General features: G+C 43.2%; 4 protein-coding genes across 4 annotated transcripts; 1 reads left to right on the top strand and 3 right to left on the bottom strand.

Annotated features, from left to right (window-relative positions):
* Positions 1-6,837: 6,837 nt before the first annotated feature.
* On the bottom strand, positions 6,838-8,725 carry LOC132261969 (protein obstructor-E-like). Its single transcript, XM_059761050.1, has 5 exons — positions 8,598-8,725; positions 7,913-8,075; positions 7,727-7,845; positions 7,273-7,669; positions 6,838-7,206 (listed from the first exon to the last, which is right to left on the bottom strand). The coding sequence occupies exons 1-5, from the start codon at positions 8,677-8,679 to the stop codon at positions 7,056-7,058; spliced, it is 912 nt and encodes a 303-aa protein (XP_059617033.1). The 5' UTR covers positions 8,680-8,725; the 3' UTR covers positions 6,838-7,055.
* A 2,790-nt stretch (positions 8,726-11,515) lies between these two features.
* Positions 11,516-13,430, bottom strand: LOC132263335 (kelch domain-containing protein 3). The gene is made up of 4 exons (XM_059763048.1): positions 12,350-13,430; positions 12,092-12,287; positions 11,877-12,026; positions 11,516-11,812 (listed from the first exon to the last, which is right to left on the bottom strand). Exons 1-4 carry the CDS (start codon positions 13,080-13,082, stop codon positions 11,749-11,751), a joined length of 1,143 nt encoding a protein of 380 aa, XP_059619031.1. The 5' UTR covers positions 13,083-13,430; the 3' UTR covers positions 11,516-11,748.
* Positions 13,431-13,511: 81 nt separating this feature from the next.
* On the top strand, positions 13,512-16,924 carry LOC132263333 (DNA excision repair protein ERCC-5). Its single transcript, XM_059763045.1, has 2 exons — positions 13,512-13,684; positions 13,740-16,924. The coding sequence occupies exons 1-2, from the start codon at positions 13,597-13,599 to the stop codon at positions 16,889-16,891; spliced, it is 3,240 nt and encodes a 1,079-aa protein (XP_059619028.1). The 5' UTR covers positions 13,512-13,596; the 3' UTR covers positions 16,892-16,924.
* LOC132263336 (kelch domain-containing protein 10 homolog) lies at positions 16,914-18,173 on the bottom strand. Its single transcript, XM_059763049.1, has 2 exons — positions 17,584-18,173; positions 16,914-17,529 (listed from the first exon to the last, which is right to left on the bottom strand). Exons 1-2 carry the CDS (start codon positions 18,036-18,038, stop codon positions 16,914-16,916), a joined length of 1,071 nt encoding a protein of 356 aa, XP_059619032.1. The 5' UTR covers positions 18,039-18,173.
* Between the last annotated feature and the right edge of the window lie 20 nt (positions 18,174-18,193).

The following is an 18,193-nucleotide window of genomic DNA, read 5'->3' as shown; positions in this document are numbered from 1 at the left end:
CGTGCGCAGCGTGTGCGCCGGCGTGGCGACGAGAAGCTGCGCAACATCTTTCAACCACCCACCCCACACCAGGCCGCCAGTGCAACCGCACACCAGCAACCGATGGAGCATCAACCTCCGGCCCCACACCGCTGACAACGCGCTGTCGGAGGAAATTAACAGCAGCCCAAGATGCCCCCAACCCTCTCCCCTCTCCTTTTTTTAATTACACGTCGCCAATGACAGAGACGGCCTATTGAGGGGAAAATTAGGAGGGTGCGTGTTATCAATGACAAATCCACTCTATCAATATCATCACTGACAGCAAATTTTCCTCAGTCACCCTTGCAATTAGCCACATTAGCGCCACGAACAAGGCACTCCAGCGCTAAAATATAATGTATATTAATTTCAGTCACTGCCTTCATCTCTTGTTGATTATTGCTCTCGCGATGAATGCCTTTCTTATCTCTCCCACATTTATGGCGAAATGAAACATTACTCACAACTGTTCAGCCAGGCAAATGTCCTTTCGGTCCTTCTCAGCTTCCGCCAAATTTCACAGTGTGTCAAGAAATGTTTTCGGGTTTTTAGAGTTCTAGAATGCTGAATTTGTCGCAATAAGTCAGAGAGATAAATCCAATTGAGATAGAAAATTCAAAGTTGGCTGAATGTGGCAATTCACGACACATCGATATGTCTTCCTACACAGCTTCCGCATTTATCAAATAACAAATATCATTTTTTATCATCATTCCCTTATTTCCCCAGAGAGATTTGACGGGAAAGTCGTGGCATGAGAATGAAATTAGTGACTACACGATTTGTGCCATGTTTCAATGAGGTGTTTTCAAAGTCATTTGAACTTCCGCTATTCCATCACCTCCACTCCTAACACTCTTCCTGTCCGTTCACGCGGATAAAATATTCAGAAAGTTTGAACGGTATGCTGTGTGATTTAGCAACAAGTTGAGTCCCTTTTTCTGCTTTCTTCTAGACTTCGCACTTTGTCACACGCTTTCTCCGGGCCCTCACACCCCCGAGCTTCGCAGCACCGATACCGAGATTGAAGGCATTTGATAAGAATATTGAAAGAAATATTTGAATTTCACACATGTGCGGCGGATTGATTCCCCACCAATTTCCCTCCCTTGAGGATCGCTCAATAGAAAAGTACCCCCCGAAACAGTTTATTCTCCGGGGATTACTGTTTTGATGAAATTGTCAAGTTAACGAGAAATGTGTCCAAAGTGTGCTTCCCAGGAAAGTCTACCACATCTGACAAAAACAAATTTTATTAAGTGAAGATGAACTCCTTAGACTGTCATCTTGTACAAAAACATCTCTAATTTATTTATGAAATCAAATATTTCAAATTACCAGACACACTGCGAAGTTGTAATTATTCAAAAAGGGAGTCCATTAGTGGTAGCAAAAATTCAGATGCTCAAGATGATGATGAAAGGCAACAGAAATATCACCACAACTTTATATTGTGTACGCGAAATCCCCCAATCTCACAAAAGCTATTTCCATTTGATTCATAATTAATGCTAAAGCTTCATTAAATCCTTCCAAGCCACACATCTCTCGTGGTTGAAAATCTGCGCGCGGAGAGCAAAAAATCAACTGTTTTCTGTATCTGACGATAATTTACGCTCTTCCCCTTCGCGCCGTATCACATTTTACAGGGATGATGTTTTGCACCAATCTTCTCATATAAAATACAGTGTAATCTCAAACGGAGAGGAAACACGACAAACTAAGAAGATTTTCATTCTAAATTCCGCTATTTCCGTGGGAATTTCGCTGTAATTTACCATCTCCCTCTATTTCCACCCACTCCACAGCCACTCCTTCGACAGACAGTACAGATTTGTGAACTGTGCTCCTCTATTTTTTGTCAGCAATCCCGCAGTGCAGTGTTCCCCATATAATTATATTATGCGGAAGATTAAGGGAGGCGAAGACAACAAACTAGAAATATCCTGTATAGCATCATCTAATAAGTAAAGTCTCGCTCAGGGGAAATGCGATTGAAAGAGCCGGAAGAAACATGATACAATCAATTTTTCCATTCACTCTCGTGCCCTTTGACATGTATTTAATAATATATGTGTGTGATTTCAACATCCTTTTTATCACATAAAGCCACAACACAATTAAACACAGCGAGTCAATTGATTTTCACTGACATTTCTGCTATTCTGCGTAATAACCAACAACGCAATACTCGTTCATACGTTCGCGAATTACAGCACAATTAATTCTCACTGTTAATTAGGTCTAGTGGATTCAAAAATTTGAACGCGTGGTATTTTCATAATGGGAGACTTTCATTATAGCACTTCAATTGGAATGAGAATAATGAATTTTATTCAGAACTTTCCATGCTGAGCGTCATGATAAAAATTCAGGACGAATTTTTAATACATCACTCTCCCACCTCAAGAACAGCTTGTTCATGTTTTCTGTGTATGAATATATTTATCAATCCTGTTTACACGTGGAATGTGACTTGATATAATTAAATTTCCAATTCAATTCATTTGTTTTTCCCAAAAAATCACTCCAAAGGAAAAACATTCGCAATACAATTCGACTGTATTCTTTTTGTTTTCTTCCTAATTTCACATAAATTCTCGTCTTATTTCCTCTTGTTTCCTCAATTTGTATATATGCGAGGAATTGTGAATCGCATCAGAAAAAAATCATGACTTTCAGACAATTTGTTTCTAGAAGCAATTTTACAGATTTCCATCTATGCATGTAAAATATTTATATCTATGCCCATGCCTTTTGTCGACTCACTCGAACCCTTTTATCACTCTTCTCCAATTCCATCCAATGCCTTATCGAACTACAAAAATGTGATTTTCTTTTCTATATCACAAGACACTCAATGGAGTCAAATACAATTCTTTTAAAAGACTGTTTTCCTCTCTCTCGCATTTCACCCTCACACACATGTTTACCCCTTATATGAATGTAATCACTGACTTTTGTCTCGAATCTGTCTCAAAGACAGAAACACAAGTCTCATTTATTAGATTTGTTCGGTATTTTATTGCACTGATTTAGTGGCCAGCAATCTTCTTCCTCTGCTGGATCCCCAACTACACGTTTCCCCTAGAAAATGTTGCTGTCCTTCGGTGCCGTCTTCCCACTATTTTCGCCACGCAAAATAGTTATCGCATACATAATAGATTTTCGCCTCAAATTAGATCCATACGGACATTGTACATATGTACGTGTAAAGTGAGTATTGTGGAATCATTACGAATGAAATGTGTGGTTGAGATCAAATTTCGTTACACAAAAGGCTCATGTCGAACCTTATTTATTCACTTGATACCTGTGTTCATTAGTTATTCGGGTTCACATTTAGTATCTACATCTTGATCAACATCTTACATCATGCCTGAATCCCTACTAAGTCAGTTTGAAATCAGATTTCTGTACCAGGAAATATTCCAATATTTTTATAAATTCTATTTAGTAACAAAGCGATTAATTCTTATGCACAAATTCCATTTCGCATCGCATATTTTGGACTAAAGAGCGAGTTTATGCTTCGTGCAGCAAACTCAAAATTTATTTATTCGCACACTTCTATACATATAATCTTTTTCATCCTCAGCAATTTTCACTTGCTGGCTCAATATTTTTCCACATTGATGCTAGTGTGGGAGAGGAATTTGTGATTATTCAACATATTTCCGCCATCATTCATGTAATACCAAATGCCGCTCTGTAGTGAAACGCGTGTAATAATAAAAATTTTATAAATTTCTCCCGCTGTTAAACATTCATAGGCAGCGAATTGAACACATTTCTGTGAGAGAGTTGGCAGCGGCAAAAATTTTTGCAATAAAAATGATCATCCCCGGTGAGAGGAAAGGGAAGAGGGTAATAATTTTTTTGATGGTGGATGGTATGCGAACATCACGACCATATATTCAATATTAAAACGTACCACAATGCGCCAGATTTTGAAATAAAAGCACCACACCAACAATGTGAGCATATTAATCAGACATTTTGGGTGTGTGTGTAGAGGACCAATTTGATAGGGTTGGAATCGTTTTGCTGATAAGAGTTAAACATTTTTATTAATTCGCACAACACCACCAAGTTATATTGTGTTTGTTGCGTTCGCACATCATAAAATCCATATGCTGTCTTTTGCCAATTAAGCTTGCAAAGTATATCGTGTTTGATTCATGAAAACTTCGAGAGTTCCTCAAATTCTCGTGATTCCTATCTTAACAACTTATCCCCCACGAAATAATCAAGGACTGCATATACGAACTGTAGATGAACTCTATTTACCAGAAAATTATCTCGCAAATTGCTATGTTTATACCACTCTGCCAAGAGAAGAATTGTTCCATTATTCAAGTGATATGATCATTTTTATGCTGTAAACAACAATATAATAGCAAAGTCCATTTTTTCCCACAGCCACCCTAAATCCCATGGCGTCTCACATGTTCTGTAGAAAAATGCGCGCTTGTGTGTTTAGGGATGGATTGTAATAAATGGAATTTTCGGGCGTTTATATGCAGTCAGCGAGTGGTGGTTTCCCATCAGATACAAATATGCCATACAAACTCTTATGTTGATAATTGGAAGCTGATAAGGCGCATCCGTTCTCCTCCATCGTCTCATCGCACATTACATAGCGATTGTTACATATAAAATACCCCACATATGTACATATGTCTGTTGTGCAAACAAAACAACCACATTAACTATTGAGAAATGTCGGGAAAACGCAAGAGGCAGATAAAGGGCAATTGGGCGGGCAAAATAAGGAGTCACCAAATGAAATAACACATTTCATCTCTGACACGTGTGTGGCAATCAATACGAATTTAGGCCCGAAAAAGAGAAAATAAAATCTCCTCTGCTTTACAACTTTCCACCAAAGCCTAAAATTGCTAAAATTGCTAGAATTTTCCACTCGAAGTCTGTAGATTTTTTGTTTTAGACACGACGAGCCTTTTTTTTTTAATACGTGCACTAAATATCTGCATTGCATGTCATAGCGAATCTCTCTTTTTCAATGCGGAATTCCATGATGTATGTACGTACATACATATGTATGTAACTCTCGGGACAAAATGTCCATTGAGCTTGTGCTATTTTTTCCCATACTGGAAAATCGAGATAAGCTGCTTCCGCCAAATGAAATAGAGTATCTCACTGCGTCGTTCTTCTGCAGTATGAATATTTGAGGACAGGATGAGGAGTAGCATTGCCATTGAAAGACTGGATATTTTACAAAGTGCTTAATTAAGTGAGAAGTTTAATTTCACGTACTACCTTTGGGGTGAAAGGTTTTTGGCAGTATGAAACAAAGAGAATCTTAACTTCCTGAGGGCAACCATTATTTTGATACCAAATCTCTATCTCTATTGCACAATATGGATAGAAAATTTTCCTAACGTACACACAGGAAATTTTTCAGCATATGATTTTGTAATCTCCAGAATGGAAACCACCCTCTTAAGCACAAAAGCGAGATGGAGAATGAAATAATAAATGACTTGAGTGGATTGTGACCGCCTCCTTTGGCATCCTCTTGTGCTCTTTCGCTGCAGTATTGACTCACCGCCAACCCGTTCGGTCTTGAGAAACATCTCTTCCATATGCAATTTGTGGTCTCTTTCGTGGTCCTACCCCGCAATTTTAACTCAATCGGATTGGCGTCTCATTGCTTGCGGTATTTTTTCCGGCTCGATACAGCGTCTTCCGCCAACCTACCAACAAACATTGCCAACAGCATTTAAACTATTCACAAGTACACAAAAGCCATCTCGCATACCCAATTTCGGAACAATATGCGCTGCCATATTGCTCTATCACTCCTAATTCGCATCTATTTCTCTCCAAATCACTGAATCTCAATCATACTTTTGCAATACAATATTAATTATTGTAGCAATACGCCATTTGAAGCACATTTAAACAAACACATTATGTTGAATGTGTTGAAAAAGTTGTTTAATTGAAAACTAAAGCACTAGGTACACATAATATGATTCATGGCAATAAATGTTGCATTATTAATGAACAATCGTCGGCGCAGTGAATTTAATCAATTTCCTCTGACAAGTAAGGTGTAATAGTGAAGGAAATAATCTTGTGGTTTCCCGTCACAGCGTCTGTTCCACGTTATCATTCATAGGGAGTTTATATGCAATGCGGCGCAACTGACGCAAAAGGTGTAACCGCTTGGCCAAAAAGTTAATGATAGACGACTTCCCCAGCAGTGGCTTAGGGAGAGTGTAAAAGAAGAGAATTTCACCATGGATACCCATCTTCCTTGGGGTAAATTATGGACTTGTGTTTGGCCAGAAGTGTACAATGACTGCTCTCTCTGCAGAAGGGATTAAAAATGCTTCTTTTATCCGGCTGGTCCGGTTGTTTTTCACCGTGTCTGTTCCTCATGATTTTAATTAGATGCAGCAGAAGAGAGAAAGAGAGACTTTTTCTGAAAGTTACCTACTCACATTTGGGGGTAACCTAATTTTGAGAGTGGAAAAGTACTAAAGAATAATAGAAAATGATACTGAAATTCTCTACAGTTTGCCATTTCCATCAATTCCATATCAATTTCTCGGTATCGCGTGATTCCTTTTAGTTTTCCGATGGTGTTGTCACAAAATATGTAGAAATGTGTGTGGTTTTTTTCCACTTTTGACTTCAACTTCTTTAAATACCCTTCCACCCCAAGGTGTAGACTATAAATACGTCATATGCCAAGCACAATATGTACAATACAAAAGCTAAAAGGGCTGCACCGAAATTCCCATATCCCACTTAGAATAAAAGTCACTGCCAATTGTCACGAAAATCGATTTATACCATTTATACAGAAGATTTATTTTCCTCTTATGCCGAATATATTTATTGAAATGTGTCAATTTTCCGTTTCTAAGAACAGTAGTGAAATTCCATATGTATTTTGTTGGTGAATTATCATCATTTCCAATTTATGTACTTCATGTATTAAACAAGACTTTCGAGAAGCAAAGAAGAAACGGATTTCTCTAATGGCTGTGTAAATGTTACTGTTCAGTCTCTCCACCTTGTTTGCTGTGCTTTCTCATGGGTTTGCGCCTTGATGGAACAGAACCAGGTGCTCTTGTTGACTTTGGCTTAGGATTCTCAAGTTCATCCAATTGTGCATCAGTCAGGCGATCTTTGTACCAATCGGCACTGTAAAGAATGCGTCAAATTGATGAATAAATCCTCTTAGCATCCATCCAATATCACTCAACTCACCACTCCGGGACTTTCCGCACCCATTCGCAGTATTTGTGTGTATCATCGAACACTTGACCAAGCTTGCAACCATTGCGACGCGGCACTTCGCCATTGATGCACACGTAGAAGTACTGGCAATCCTCGGGATCGGCGTAGCGCGGGTGAGTCAGAGCCACGCTTTCATTGACTTTCGGGCAGGTGAATTGGAAAATGTCCTCGCTGGAGCAGCCAATCTTTTGCGCCTCGTCAGGCCAAGTGCAAATTCCTGTCTTGGGATTGAACACCAGACCAGCTGGGCAAACGATCATGTTGAATTTCCCATCAACACAGTAGTAGAATTTGTCGCAAACACCCTTGTCTTCGTGACCAAAATACCCGTGAAGACGAGGACAGTGCAGACTAGGCTTTGGAGTTTCTGCAACAGGATGTCAATTATTTCCCGGACTTCTGTAAGCCATAATGAAATACTCACGCAATTTGGGGCGTTGAGAGCAATCTATGCCGAAGGGTAAATCGCATTTCTCCTGATCAGGACTAAAATCATTGAAGACTTGTCCGTCAGGACACAACTTTTCAGTTATAGCTCCATCACTGGACATTAAGAGAAAGTAGAATTATATTTGAGCATCAAAAATTGTGTAAAACCATCAAATCTTACTTGCACTCATAGTATTTATCGCACTGTTCAGCATCTGCGAAGAATCCAAATGGTTCCGGACATTCATCTGTTATTCCATCTTCTTCGGCAGCCGCTGACCTTGCAAGTGCAGGCTTTCGTGTTGTTGTGGACTTTCGCGGGGAAATCTGACCAAGAGATGATCCTGAAATGAATGAAAATATGATTTTCCCGTTCTCGATTGTTGTGCCTCAAAAGACCGGGTTAAAATCCAGCGATGCCACCAGACCGGATAGTTATTACATTAGCCATGTCGAAGAAAAATGTCAATATTTGCATATTTATTTCACCTTTACCAGTTACACCAGTTTTTTCACCACTTCCTCAACTTTTTCTTGGAGCTGTAATTCTCCCATAACTTCTCTATCACTGAAGGTCAACCAATTATATTATATCTACGGATTAATGTATCACTTTAATTGCTATCAGAGATTATCATTAAATTTACTATTCCACAAATAATCTCTTCATCTGCACTCTTCCCATATGTATATTGGATTCACACAAACTACAATAAAAATAACTTTCACTTTTCATAACAGAATAATTGCACACGATATTTATGAAATTTCCAACTTTAATTGCACAAATAATTCTCTCTCTCTCAACATTCATATATCGTGACTGTGTATATATAATGCACAAATTCTTCGCAGAAGCAACTCACCTAGGAATAAGGCGATGAGAGTGAAGGTAAGGAAATGCAGTGTGGCCATTGTGAGTAATGAATTACAACTGACTCTCACCATGTCCAAATCAACGTTGCGGAGCTCTTACGCTGGACCCCCTTCCAAGTCATCTGAGCTTGTGTTGTGAATCGAAGTGTTGATTATGGCGACAAGAAGTATCGATGGTGAGAGAAAGATTGGTAGTTTTGTTGAGTGTTAGTGATTCAATGTCTCTCAAGACGGAGAATGCTTCCAACAGGTTTTCATGCATGCCATTCTTACTCATTTTGTATAGTAAAAGTCAGGGTAAAAGTCTAGGCAATACATATGCTCTCTACCCATTAAACTTGAACTTCAGGAAGTGATTGAACGCACACGTTCAATGCATTGATGCATGAATAAATCAATAAAAAGTCTACCATTGCCAATGGAGTCGAAAATTGATTTATTTTGCCTGCAAAAGTTTCTCTACTCTAAATCCGCACTGTACATTTTAATCAGGGTTTCCCAGATTGATCTGCAAGCCACAATGCGCTCCGAGCCATCGGGTCTATAATCGCTTAAAAAGTCCCAATATAAATGGGGAATATATTCCGAATGCAGAAAATGACAGAGAGAAGGGAGGAAATTAATTGTTTTACAATCTTCCACCCATTGGAGTGTGAGACGAGAATTCACACACAAGTTCAGATGGAAAATCAATTTCAATTCTGACAACTTGCCAAGCAATAAATCAGCCTAGGTTGACTTTATATTAAGGCACCTTCACATGGTAATCCCACAGATGGAATCCCAATTTCAAAATTAAAGTGTCTCTAAAATGTCAGCCATCCATCACGTGAAATTCTCTTACCATGAACACATTCACCAGTTGGGGAAATCTTCCGTTTTCGTGGATTGTCGACTCTGTCTTCCTCACCCTTCATCCACGAGGCGTCAGAGATTTTCTCGAAATTTATTATTAATTATCCACTCTTCAGCTAAAATGTGTTGTCTTGCACAAACCACGCGCGCCCGACTATTTTGCTAAATGACATTGTGGTTCTTGGGATTTTATATTATACCGATTAATATGGCTTATTTTGCATTCGTCCTCATTATCGACTTTCGCTTGAATGCGAGCAGAGAGTCAAGAAGGATGAGTGAATCGTCATAATTTTACTGCAAACTCAGGATAAATAATTCAATTTGTAACAACGTACGTCTGCCTGAGCGAATGGTTGTCTGCACATGATACCTTATAACTCAGTAATGTGAGTGTGCAATACGTGTTTCCCGACATGAGCTATTAATGAGCAATGAATAGCGAATCTCCTCATATCACGGATCAGGATTTTGCGAAAGTATCTGATTTTCTTCCCTCTCATGAACCTGTGAACTTTTAATTCCTGGTATCACTGTTCATATTGCGTATTTTGCCACAATATGCATGCAAATTTTCAGACTTCTCCACCTTCAGGAGTTTGCAATTCTTGGAAAACTGAGTGTGCAATGTTAAAAGGCTTTTGGATGAGTTTATTTCTGTGTGCCCTTTGACATTTTGATTTGCAAAATGGTGAAATTGCAAAACTCAGAAAACCACACTACCTCTGGAGAGTGGAAGTGCAAATAATTAAAAGCACTTGAAATACAAAAGGTATCAACCTAAAATTTACCTAAAATTGCAATTATTTCATTCGTCCATCCTTAGATTTCTCTACTGCAGCAGAATTTAATTTCAGCTCCAAGGTATTTTCCGCTCATTTCACCCCCCAAAAGGCGGTGCGTCACATCGGATATAAAACTTTCGCTGAAGGGTGAAAAATTTAATAAGAAAATTTCGGTTGTAATTTAAATTCATAACAGTGAGAAATTGAATCAGTGATTAATTCCGCCAAGTTTTGCATCACTTGATTGATTATGCAGCGATGTGAAATGATTTGATTGCAGGGCGCTGCCGCAATTTACGATGTGGTGGAATTTTCATTGAAAATCGCCACAGGGATTATTCGCTCCTCCTAACATTCCATGATCATCAAATAGCACCCCTCTCGCTCGCTCCTAAGCAAACTATGCTACACTGCAGCATACCATCAACCATATCCTCGCACCTCCGGTTTCCACCCCGCTCGGCGTACGTATGAAGATACCGTGTAAGCGTAGGTATGTGAATATACAGAGGGTAAAAGCCATGATGTTGCTGGAAAAATTAAATTGCCAGTTCTCTGGGCAAATGCTCGACTTTAGAATACAAATGCACAATTGGTTTCGTCTCTGTTTCGCCATAACAAGGACCTCAATAGCGCTGACTGAAGAACCGGTGAAATAGCCTAATATTGCATACATAAAACTTATTATGCAAGGGTCTTCTTGGCTCCAGCAAAGTAAGCCGTTTTTTACCCTATTTTTGACATTTGAAACGTCTGTTTTCCATTTTTCTGCAAGAATTTCCCACAATCATAAGCAATATAAAAAAATACAAACAGTCAAATAAAGAAATACGATGTGCAGAAGAATCAGACTCATTTTCCAACTGAAGAGAACCTTCGGATGCCACAAAATTTAAGAATAGAATTTAGATTCTGGGATCAGATTTTCATTGCGCTTCAGGACATTTGTTTGCACTGAAAATCCTGTACGCAATGATCCAGAATCAAGTTTAGACTGCATTGCAATTACAGATTTCAAGAATTTGCAAGGGAATTGTGAATTTTATTTTAATTTCAAGCCATTCTGGCAACAATAAATCTGTAGTAATTCAATCTTTACACATAAGTTACTTGAAAAATTATACGTGTAAAATATTACATCTAGTCTTGCACTCATATCAAGTGAAATATTCACCTCCGTCTGAATATATCTACCACTTTACCTTTTGCTGTCGAATCTCTAGTCAAATTGATTCACATGCTGCTTTTCTCCAAACTCCGCTCACAACAAAACCAAATTCTTCAAGCTGATTAAACAATTTTTATTAATACACCTCTTCGTTACTCTACGTTAACTATCTCGTTATTATACAATAAATTATTACAAAGTCATGCCTATCTTTACAGTACTATGTACAGTGGACAAAGGTCCTTATTGCGCAACAAAATCCGACAAATTATTGTTTCACGAGGTTTTGCGTAATTCATTCGATTGCTGATTCGGCGCCCCATCCCACTCGCCTCAGCCAGTATTATTCAGTGGTCGACTAATGATATTTGGTGTGGTCATCGATCGAATTTCCAATCTGAAAGCAACAGCAAATCATGGCGATTAGCCGATAAATCTTATCGGGAAGCCAATGAACTCACTTCAAGTCCCTGGGCAGGCAAGACTGGTCGATTCTGTGCTCCAGGACGGTCATAAGAGCAAGCGTCTTGAGGGTGGGTTCGAAGTCCATCACGTGGATATCATTGAAGTCACACAGATTCGATCCTGAGGGATCGTGCTGCTTCGAGGGACTGTCGAGAGGCAGAGGAAGCGCTATAAATCACTGCACAAAGGGGAGATTGAGAAGCTCAATTACCTTGTTCCACCAAATAAGTAAAGCTTCGTTCCAATCACGAGGCACACGTGACGACGTCGAGCACATGGCACTTCCCCTCGGCTCTCCAGCAGACGCCACACGTTCCTCTCCGGATCGAAGCTGTACATATCATTGAAGTGCTGATCGTGGATGCCGTTGTAGCCCCCAAACACGTAGATTAGGCTTTTGTACACAACTGCAAAAGGGGAGAAGGTTAGTATCTCGTCTCATGGATTGGGGCACTTTTGTGGCTCTCACAGGCTGAATGGCTCCTTCGGCCGAGCGGGACGGTTCCTGTGGTGCGCGGCATGTGCCAAGTCATTGATTTGAGATCAAGGTACACGATATCGGAGTTGTAGATCTCATCCTGAGAGTGATACGGGCTCCGTCTGTCGCCACGCCCGCCGAAAATATACATGCGATCGTGCACAGCCACGGCGGAGTGGAAGTCCCGGTACGACGGGGGCTCTCCGAAGGTCTGGACGTAGCGCCACGTCATGGACTCGAGGTCCAGGCAGTGCACGTCGTGCGAGAACTGCTCCAGCGCCTCCTCGAAGCCCCCGAAGATGTACAGCTTGTGTCCCACGATGCACGCCGTGTGTCCGTCGCGGGCTCCGGGCACGCTGCCCATGACCGTCGGCGCGGACCACTTGAGCGTCCGCGTGTCGAAGCAGTACAGGATGTCGCACACGATCTCGTCGTTCCGGCCACCCCACACGTACACCAGGTGCTTGTAGGCCACGGCTGTGTGGCCGTAGCGCTGGAAGGGCACCCAAGGGTACTTCAGCGGGTGGCCGTAGTCCTCCTTGCGGATGGGCACGAGACTCCAGCGCATGTTGAGGCTGTTCAGGATGTGCACGTCCATCACAGTGTAGCTGCGGTAGTCCTCGCCAGCACAGTAGCCCCCGAACGAGAAGATCTTGTCGCCAACGGCCACGGCAGCGTGATTCACCCGCCTGGGCCCGCCTTCTAGATGCATTGTCCAGTACATGTCCACAGAAAAAGCCACTCTAGACTGTCTCTAAGCAATCGGAATATCAAAATATGTGATGCTCTGGGGAATTATTGACTTTTTGCACTCTCTGCATGATTCACACTCTTGCCATTTCACCAAATTCGTCTCGAAATTGATGCAATCTCAGTATCACTTAGCAGATCCATTTTCCTTCGTCTGCCAACCTTCTGGCCATCAGTCACCATCGCATGCCCACTCCACTCTTGCGCAACCGCCGAGCGCTTTCAAGTCACTGCAGAGATAATTTGTGAAAATATTTGGCAATATTTAGCGAGCTGAGGACGAGGAAAAAGCACTTTCCATACAATTTACGCACAAAAATATGCAAAAAATGACAGTTCTCTTACGCAAAACTGCGCGAAAACAGTGTTGCCAGCGCAATTCGAGCAAATCTCACATAACCCAACTTTTCACTCAGGTGTCCGCAAATTGTGCAATACTCAGCATAGTGCCGAATTTTCCCAATTTTCCCTGATTTCGACAGGGCGAAATGGGAGTCACTGGACTGTGGAAGCTGCTGGAACCCTCAGGGAAGCCTGTGCCACTGGAAACCCTAGAGAACAAAGTTCTGGCGATAGGTAATTCGCTATTTTCCCAAAAAGCCTCCCTGTAGCTAAATCTCCTCCCTTGCAGACATCTCAATTTGGCTGCACCAGGTGGTGAAGGGATTCCAGGACTCAAAGGGTGGCACACTCCCAAATGCCCACTTGCTGGGACTGTTCCATCGTCTCTGCAAGTTGCTTTTCTATCGCGTGAAGCCGGTGTTTGTTTTCGATGGCGGAGTTCCCGTGCTGAAGCGCCAAACAATCAAGAAGCGTCAAGAATCGAAGAAACAATTCCTCAATTCGGCCGATCACTTGCAGGAGCTCCTCCTGACAGCTCTGGCAAAGGAGCGAGTGGTGCAGCAAGTCCTGGGCGACAGTGCTTCGTTGCTGGCAAAGTCTCCGAAGAAGAGAATCGAGGAGGAGAAGAAAGCCAGCAGAGATGACATGTTCAAGCTGCCTCCAATGGAGGATACTCCGAGTGCAGCTCCTGTGGATGAGTCCTTTGAGGAGAAGAAGATGTCTACGATGACTCTGCACTCCATAGATGTGAACAGTGCGGCTTTTAAAGCCCTTCCGGCTGACAAACGTTATGAAATCCTCACTGATCTCAAGGAGACGAGGAAGCAGTCATCCTGGGGACGTCTTCATGAGCTTCCGGTGCAGAGCAACGACTTCGCCAGCTTCCAAATGAAGCGACTGCTCAAGAGGCACCAAGTTCAGCAGTCCTTGGAGGAGGCTGAGCAAGAAATGGGCGGAGCGACTCTGTCATTCTCAGAACTGGAAAAAATGCTCACTGAGGAGGGCGTTCTGGCGGCTGCGACAAAGTCTCATGGCCAAAGAATAGCTAATGACGATGTGACAAAGTTCGTCTTCGTGAAGGATGTGAAGAAAGCTCTGGAAGAAGCGAAGAAGGCCGAGTCGAAAGATGCTGAAGAAGGCCCAAGTTCTGCATTGGGAACGGAGTTTGATAGTGATCTAGCGAAAGCCATTGCAATGTCTCTCGAGGAGGAGCCAGAGGAAGATGACGAGGAGGAACATCTTGAGGGCGCCGTGAAGATGAGCGAGGCACAGAAAAGATTTCTCAAAGGAACCGCCAAATCCATGGCGAGAACTTACATGATGGAATTCGGAGGAATGTCTAGTGAGGATGTCGAGGAGTTGTTCAAGGAGAGCGAAGAGGAGACGTCAGCAGTGGAAATTCCCCTGTTTGACCAGGAAGTTCCCGAGGAGAAGCCCATCAAGGAGACTGTGCAGGTGATTTCCAGTGACTCTGACTCAGATTTTGAAGAAGTTCCCACAAAAGAGGACAAAAGCAGCCTCGAAGTTGTGATAAATCCCAGTAAGATTCGGGAATCTCTCGAAGATGACCTCTTTTCGGACATCTTTGCCAAAAAGGAGATTGAAGAGCCTAAAGAAGCGGAAAAGTCTCCAGTTGCTGAGAAGAAATCACTGGAAGTTGTGATAAATCCCAGTGAAGTTCCTGAATCTGTTGAGGATGATCTGTTCTCGGATGTTTTCGCCAAAAAGGATAAAGCAGAGGATTCAGAAAAGTCTTCAAAACCCACAGAAGAAGAAGAGCAGCAAACAGTTGTTGAGGATAAACCATTGGAAGTTGTGATAAAACCTAAGGAAGATTCAGAGAATCAGAAGGAAGAGGATCACAAGGAGAATGGCACAGTTCTTGAAGATAAAGTTTGCACAACAGATGTGATAAATCCTCCAGAAAGTCAGGAGTTGAGGAAAGACAGCACAAAGAAGAGCATTCTTGAGGAGTTGTTGGAAGAGAAGAAAGCAATCTCCAGCATTACTCTTGATGATTTGCCCAAGGAAACCTCTCAGATGTCTCAGCCAGAGGAAGTGATTGAGATATCTGACACTGATGAGGAAAAGACTCCTAAAAAGGCCAAGAAATCCTTGGATGATTACTTCACAGTGTCCGGGACGCCGAAGAAGGAGGAGAAAGTTGAGGAAGATGTGCCAAAAGTGACATCGCCCTTCTTCGTGAAGAAATCTCCGAGATCGGCTAAGAAATCTCCTGGGAAATCCTCAGCAGAGGCGGAGAAACCGATTGTGGCGAAGGAGCTGTTTCCAGAGGACAGAGATGCGCTGATTCAACTGAAGGATGACTTGGTGCAGGAGACGAAGAGCCTGGAGAGTGAAAGGAACAAGCAGGAGCGCCTGGGTGTGTCCATAACGGAGAAGATGACGCACGAGTGCAAGCAATTGCTCAGGCTCTTCGGGATTCCGTACATTGTGGCGCCCATGGAGGCGGAAGCGCAGTGTGCCTTCATGAATGCCATTGAGCTCACGGACGGCACGATCACGGATGACAGTGATATCTGGCTGTTTGGCGGACAGACGGTGTACAAGAACTTCTTCGATCAGCGGAAGCATGTGCTGGAATACCGGATGGAGAAGATCGAGAAGCTCTTCAAGATAGATCGCACGAAGCTCATCCAGATGGCCATGCTGGTGGGCAGCGACTACACGATTGGGATCAATGGGATCGGAGCTGTGACGGCGCTGGAGATTCTGGCGCAATTCCCCATCACAGACACATCGGAGACCGACTATGGCAGGCTGTCGGGACTGAAGAGCTTCAAGGATTGGTGGCATGGAAGCCGACACACCACGTCCAAGCGCAGCGTGCTGAAGGGGAAGCTGAACAACATCGTGATGACTGAGGGCTTTCCCAGCGTCAGTGTTCTGCGCGCTTATCTGTATCCTCACGTGGACGACAGCCAGGAGGCTTTTGTGTGGGGAGAACTCGATGTGGAGAGCATCAAGGAGTTCAGCAAGAAGCAATTCGGCTGGCCATCGACGAGGACTGACGAGCTGCTGGTGCCGGTGCTGAAGAAGATGAAGGATCGCAAAGTGCAGCCCTCGATTAAGAACTACTTCAACATCCTCACTCCTCGTCACAGCACAGAGATGAAGGTCAGCAAGAGGGTGCGAAAGGCTATTGATAACATGTCTGGGGAACCGACAGAGTTGGCGACCGTTCAGGAGGACGAGGAGGTGCCCAAGAAGACCAGGAAGAAGCCCGCCAAGAAGACTGAAGAGAAAGCTCCACGCAAGCGAAAGAGCGACGAGGAACCCGTGCCGAGCACCAGCAAGGGCATTCCGAAGGTCGCCCGGATACCCAACACCAAAGCCAAGATCCCGCAGCGCGAGAAGGACAGGGCGGAGGCGCAAGAGAAGATGAGGAAGGCCGTTGAGGCATTTAAGAAGAGCAAGTGAATAAATAAGCTTATATTTTTCTTCACTTTTTGAGGTCCTCGAAGAATCTGGGCGGGACGCGGAATCTCAGCAGGTCGGCGTCGGGGATCTTGTAGAGGCCGTAGTGACTGATGGCCTCCAGACACATGGTCTCCAGGCGTGGGATTTGCAGCCACATCCGGTAGATCTCGAAGTGGCCGGTCGTGCCGCAGATGTACATGCAATTGGGATGACTCTGAGCCACGCGCATTATCATCAGATTTATCTGCTCGATCACGTTGATGAAGCGCCACTCGTAAGTGGTGAGATTCAGCGCCCAGATGTCTGTGCAGTTGTCGAACTTGCCATTCCCGCCGGCGACGACGATCTCCTGGCCAGTGGGAGTGTCTATCACGAGGCAAGAGGGCGTCACTCTGGCTTCTGGGTAGTTCTGAATGGACTTGCCGCGTCTGTCGGGCTTTGTGTTCACTGTGGTCCACGCGAGACTCTCCAGACTGAACACTGGAAGCTCCACGAGATCCACCAGCTGATCGAATCCCTGGCCGCCGATGAAGAAGACTCTCTCCTGCACCACGACCACAGAGTAGTCGAAGCGCCTGTCGCTGTTCTGATGCACTGGTCGTGAGATGTACTCATGTCCCATGCCCTTGAGATGAACCCTGAAAGACAGCACTTCCTGATCATCAGCATTTCGCAGAGTCCCCAAATCCCACCTGAAAATTTCACACAGAAACTTCCTGTCGCCGCCTTCCTCTGATATACTGAGATCCCCGAATGTGTACAGATAATCCCCATAAACCGTCGATCCGTAGCACTCCAGGGGCTGCTCTGGACGAGGAATTTCCGGCAACTCCTCCCCATCCTCGTACTCGTACGCTATTCTCTTCCCGTAGCGCGTCTTGAAGACATGCCGATTGGGCTCCTGCAGAGAATCATCCACGGCCTCCATGGTGGACCAGGTGGACGTGAAGACGTTGTAGATGTGAGTCTGGGTCATATTTCTGCACTCAAACTCATTCGTGAAGAACAATTTCCAGCCGCGACACTCGAATTTGGGATCGCCGTTCTGCGAAGACGTTCGCACCAGCATATTTGGCGACACAATAGACAATTTCACCAATCTAAAGGGTTTCTGGGCGAAACAGTCAATCTTCACTTCCGCTGCCATCTTTAGCGCCGCATGCACTTCCTGTTGCTCAAGCTGAATCACGGAAAAACATTTTGCAAAACAGATGTTTTGTTTGCAAATTATGCTGTGAGATTTTTATCCAGAAAAACAGCTGCGACGCAGAAAAATTACACAACCTGTGAGCTTTTCCGGGA

This window comes from Phlebotomus argentipes, unplaced genomic scaffold, assembly GCF_947086385.1.
Source record: "Phlebotomus argentipes unplaced genomic scaffold, Phlebotomus argentipes genome assembly contig_15, whole genome shotgun sequence".
In the NCBI taxonomy this organism is placed as follows: domain Eukaryota; kingdom Metazoa; phylum Arthropoda; class Insecta; order Diptera; family Psychodidae; genus Phlebotomus; species Phlebotomus argentipes.
This window is presented reverse-complemented; position numbering and strand designations above follow the sequence as displayed.

What these genes read in the sequence shown, in the direction of transcription:
- LOC132261969 (XM_059761050.1), bottom strand. Translation starts at nt 8,679, where the DNA reads ATGGTGAGAGTCAGTTGTAATTCATTACTCACAATGGCCACACTGCAT. An exon ending in TCTCATCGCCTTATTCCTAG is followed by an intron (nt 8,076 to 8,597) that starts GTGAGTTGCTTC and finishes CATTCATTTCAG; the next exon opens with GATCATCTCTTGGTCAGATT. An exon ending in CTCTCAACGCCCCAAATTGC is followed by an intron (nt 7,670 to 7,726) that starts GTGAGTATTTCA and finishes ATCCTGTTGCAG; the next exon opens with AAACTCCAAAGCCTAGTCTG.
- LOC132263335 (XM_059763048.1), bottom strand. Translation starts at nt 13,082, where the DNA reads ATGTACTGGACAATGCATCTAGAAGGCGGGCCCAGGCGGGTGAATCAC. An exon ending in CCGAAGGAGCCATTCAGCCT is followed by an intron (nt 12,288 to 12,349) that starts GTGAGAGCCACA and finishes CCCCTTTTGCAG; the next exon opens with TTGTGTACAAAAGCCTAATC. An exon ending in TGCCTGCCCAGGGACTTGAA is followed by an intron (nt 11,813 to 11,876) that starts GTGAGTTCATTG and finishes TGTTGCTTTCAG; the next exon opens with ATTGGAAATTCGATCGATGA.
- LOC132263333 (XM_059763045.1), top strand. Translation starts at nt 13,597, where the DNA reads ATGGGAGTCACTGGACTGTGGAAGCTGCTGGAACCCTCAGGGAAGCCT. An exon ending in GAACAAAGTTCTGGCGATAG is followed by an intron (nt 13,685 to 13,739) that starts GTAATTCGCTAT and finishes CCTCCCTTGCAG; the next exon opens with ACATCTCAATTTGGCTGCAC.
- LOC132263336 (XM_059763049.1), bottom strand. Translation starts at nt 18,038, where the DNA reads ATGGCAGCGGAAGTGAAGATTGACTGTTTCGCCCAGAAACCCTTTAGA. An exon ending in TTTCTGTGTGAAATTTTCAG is followed by an intron (nt 17,530 to 17,583) that starts GTGGGATTTGGG and finishes GCTGTCTTTCAG; the next exon opens with GGTTCATCTCAAGGGCATGG.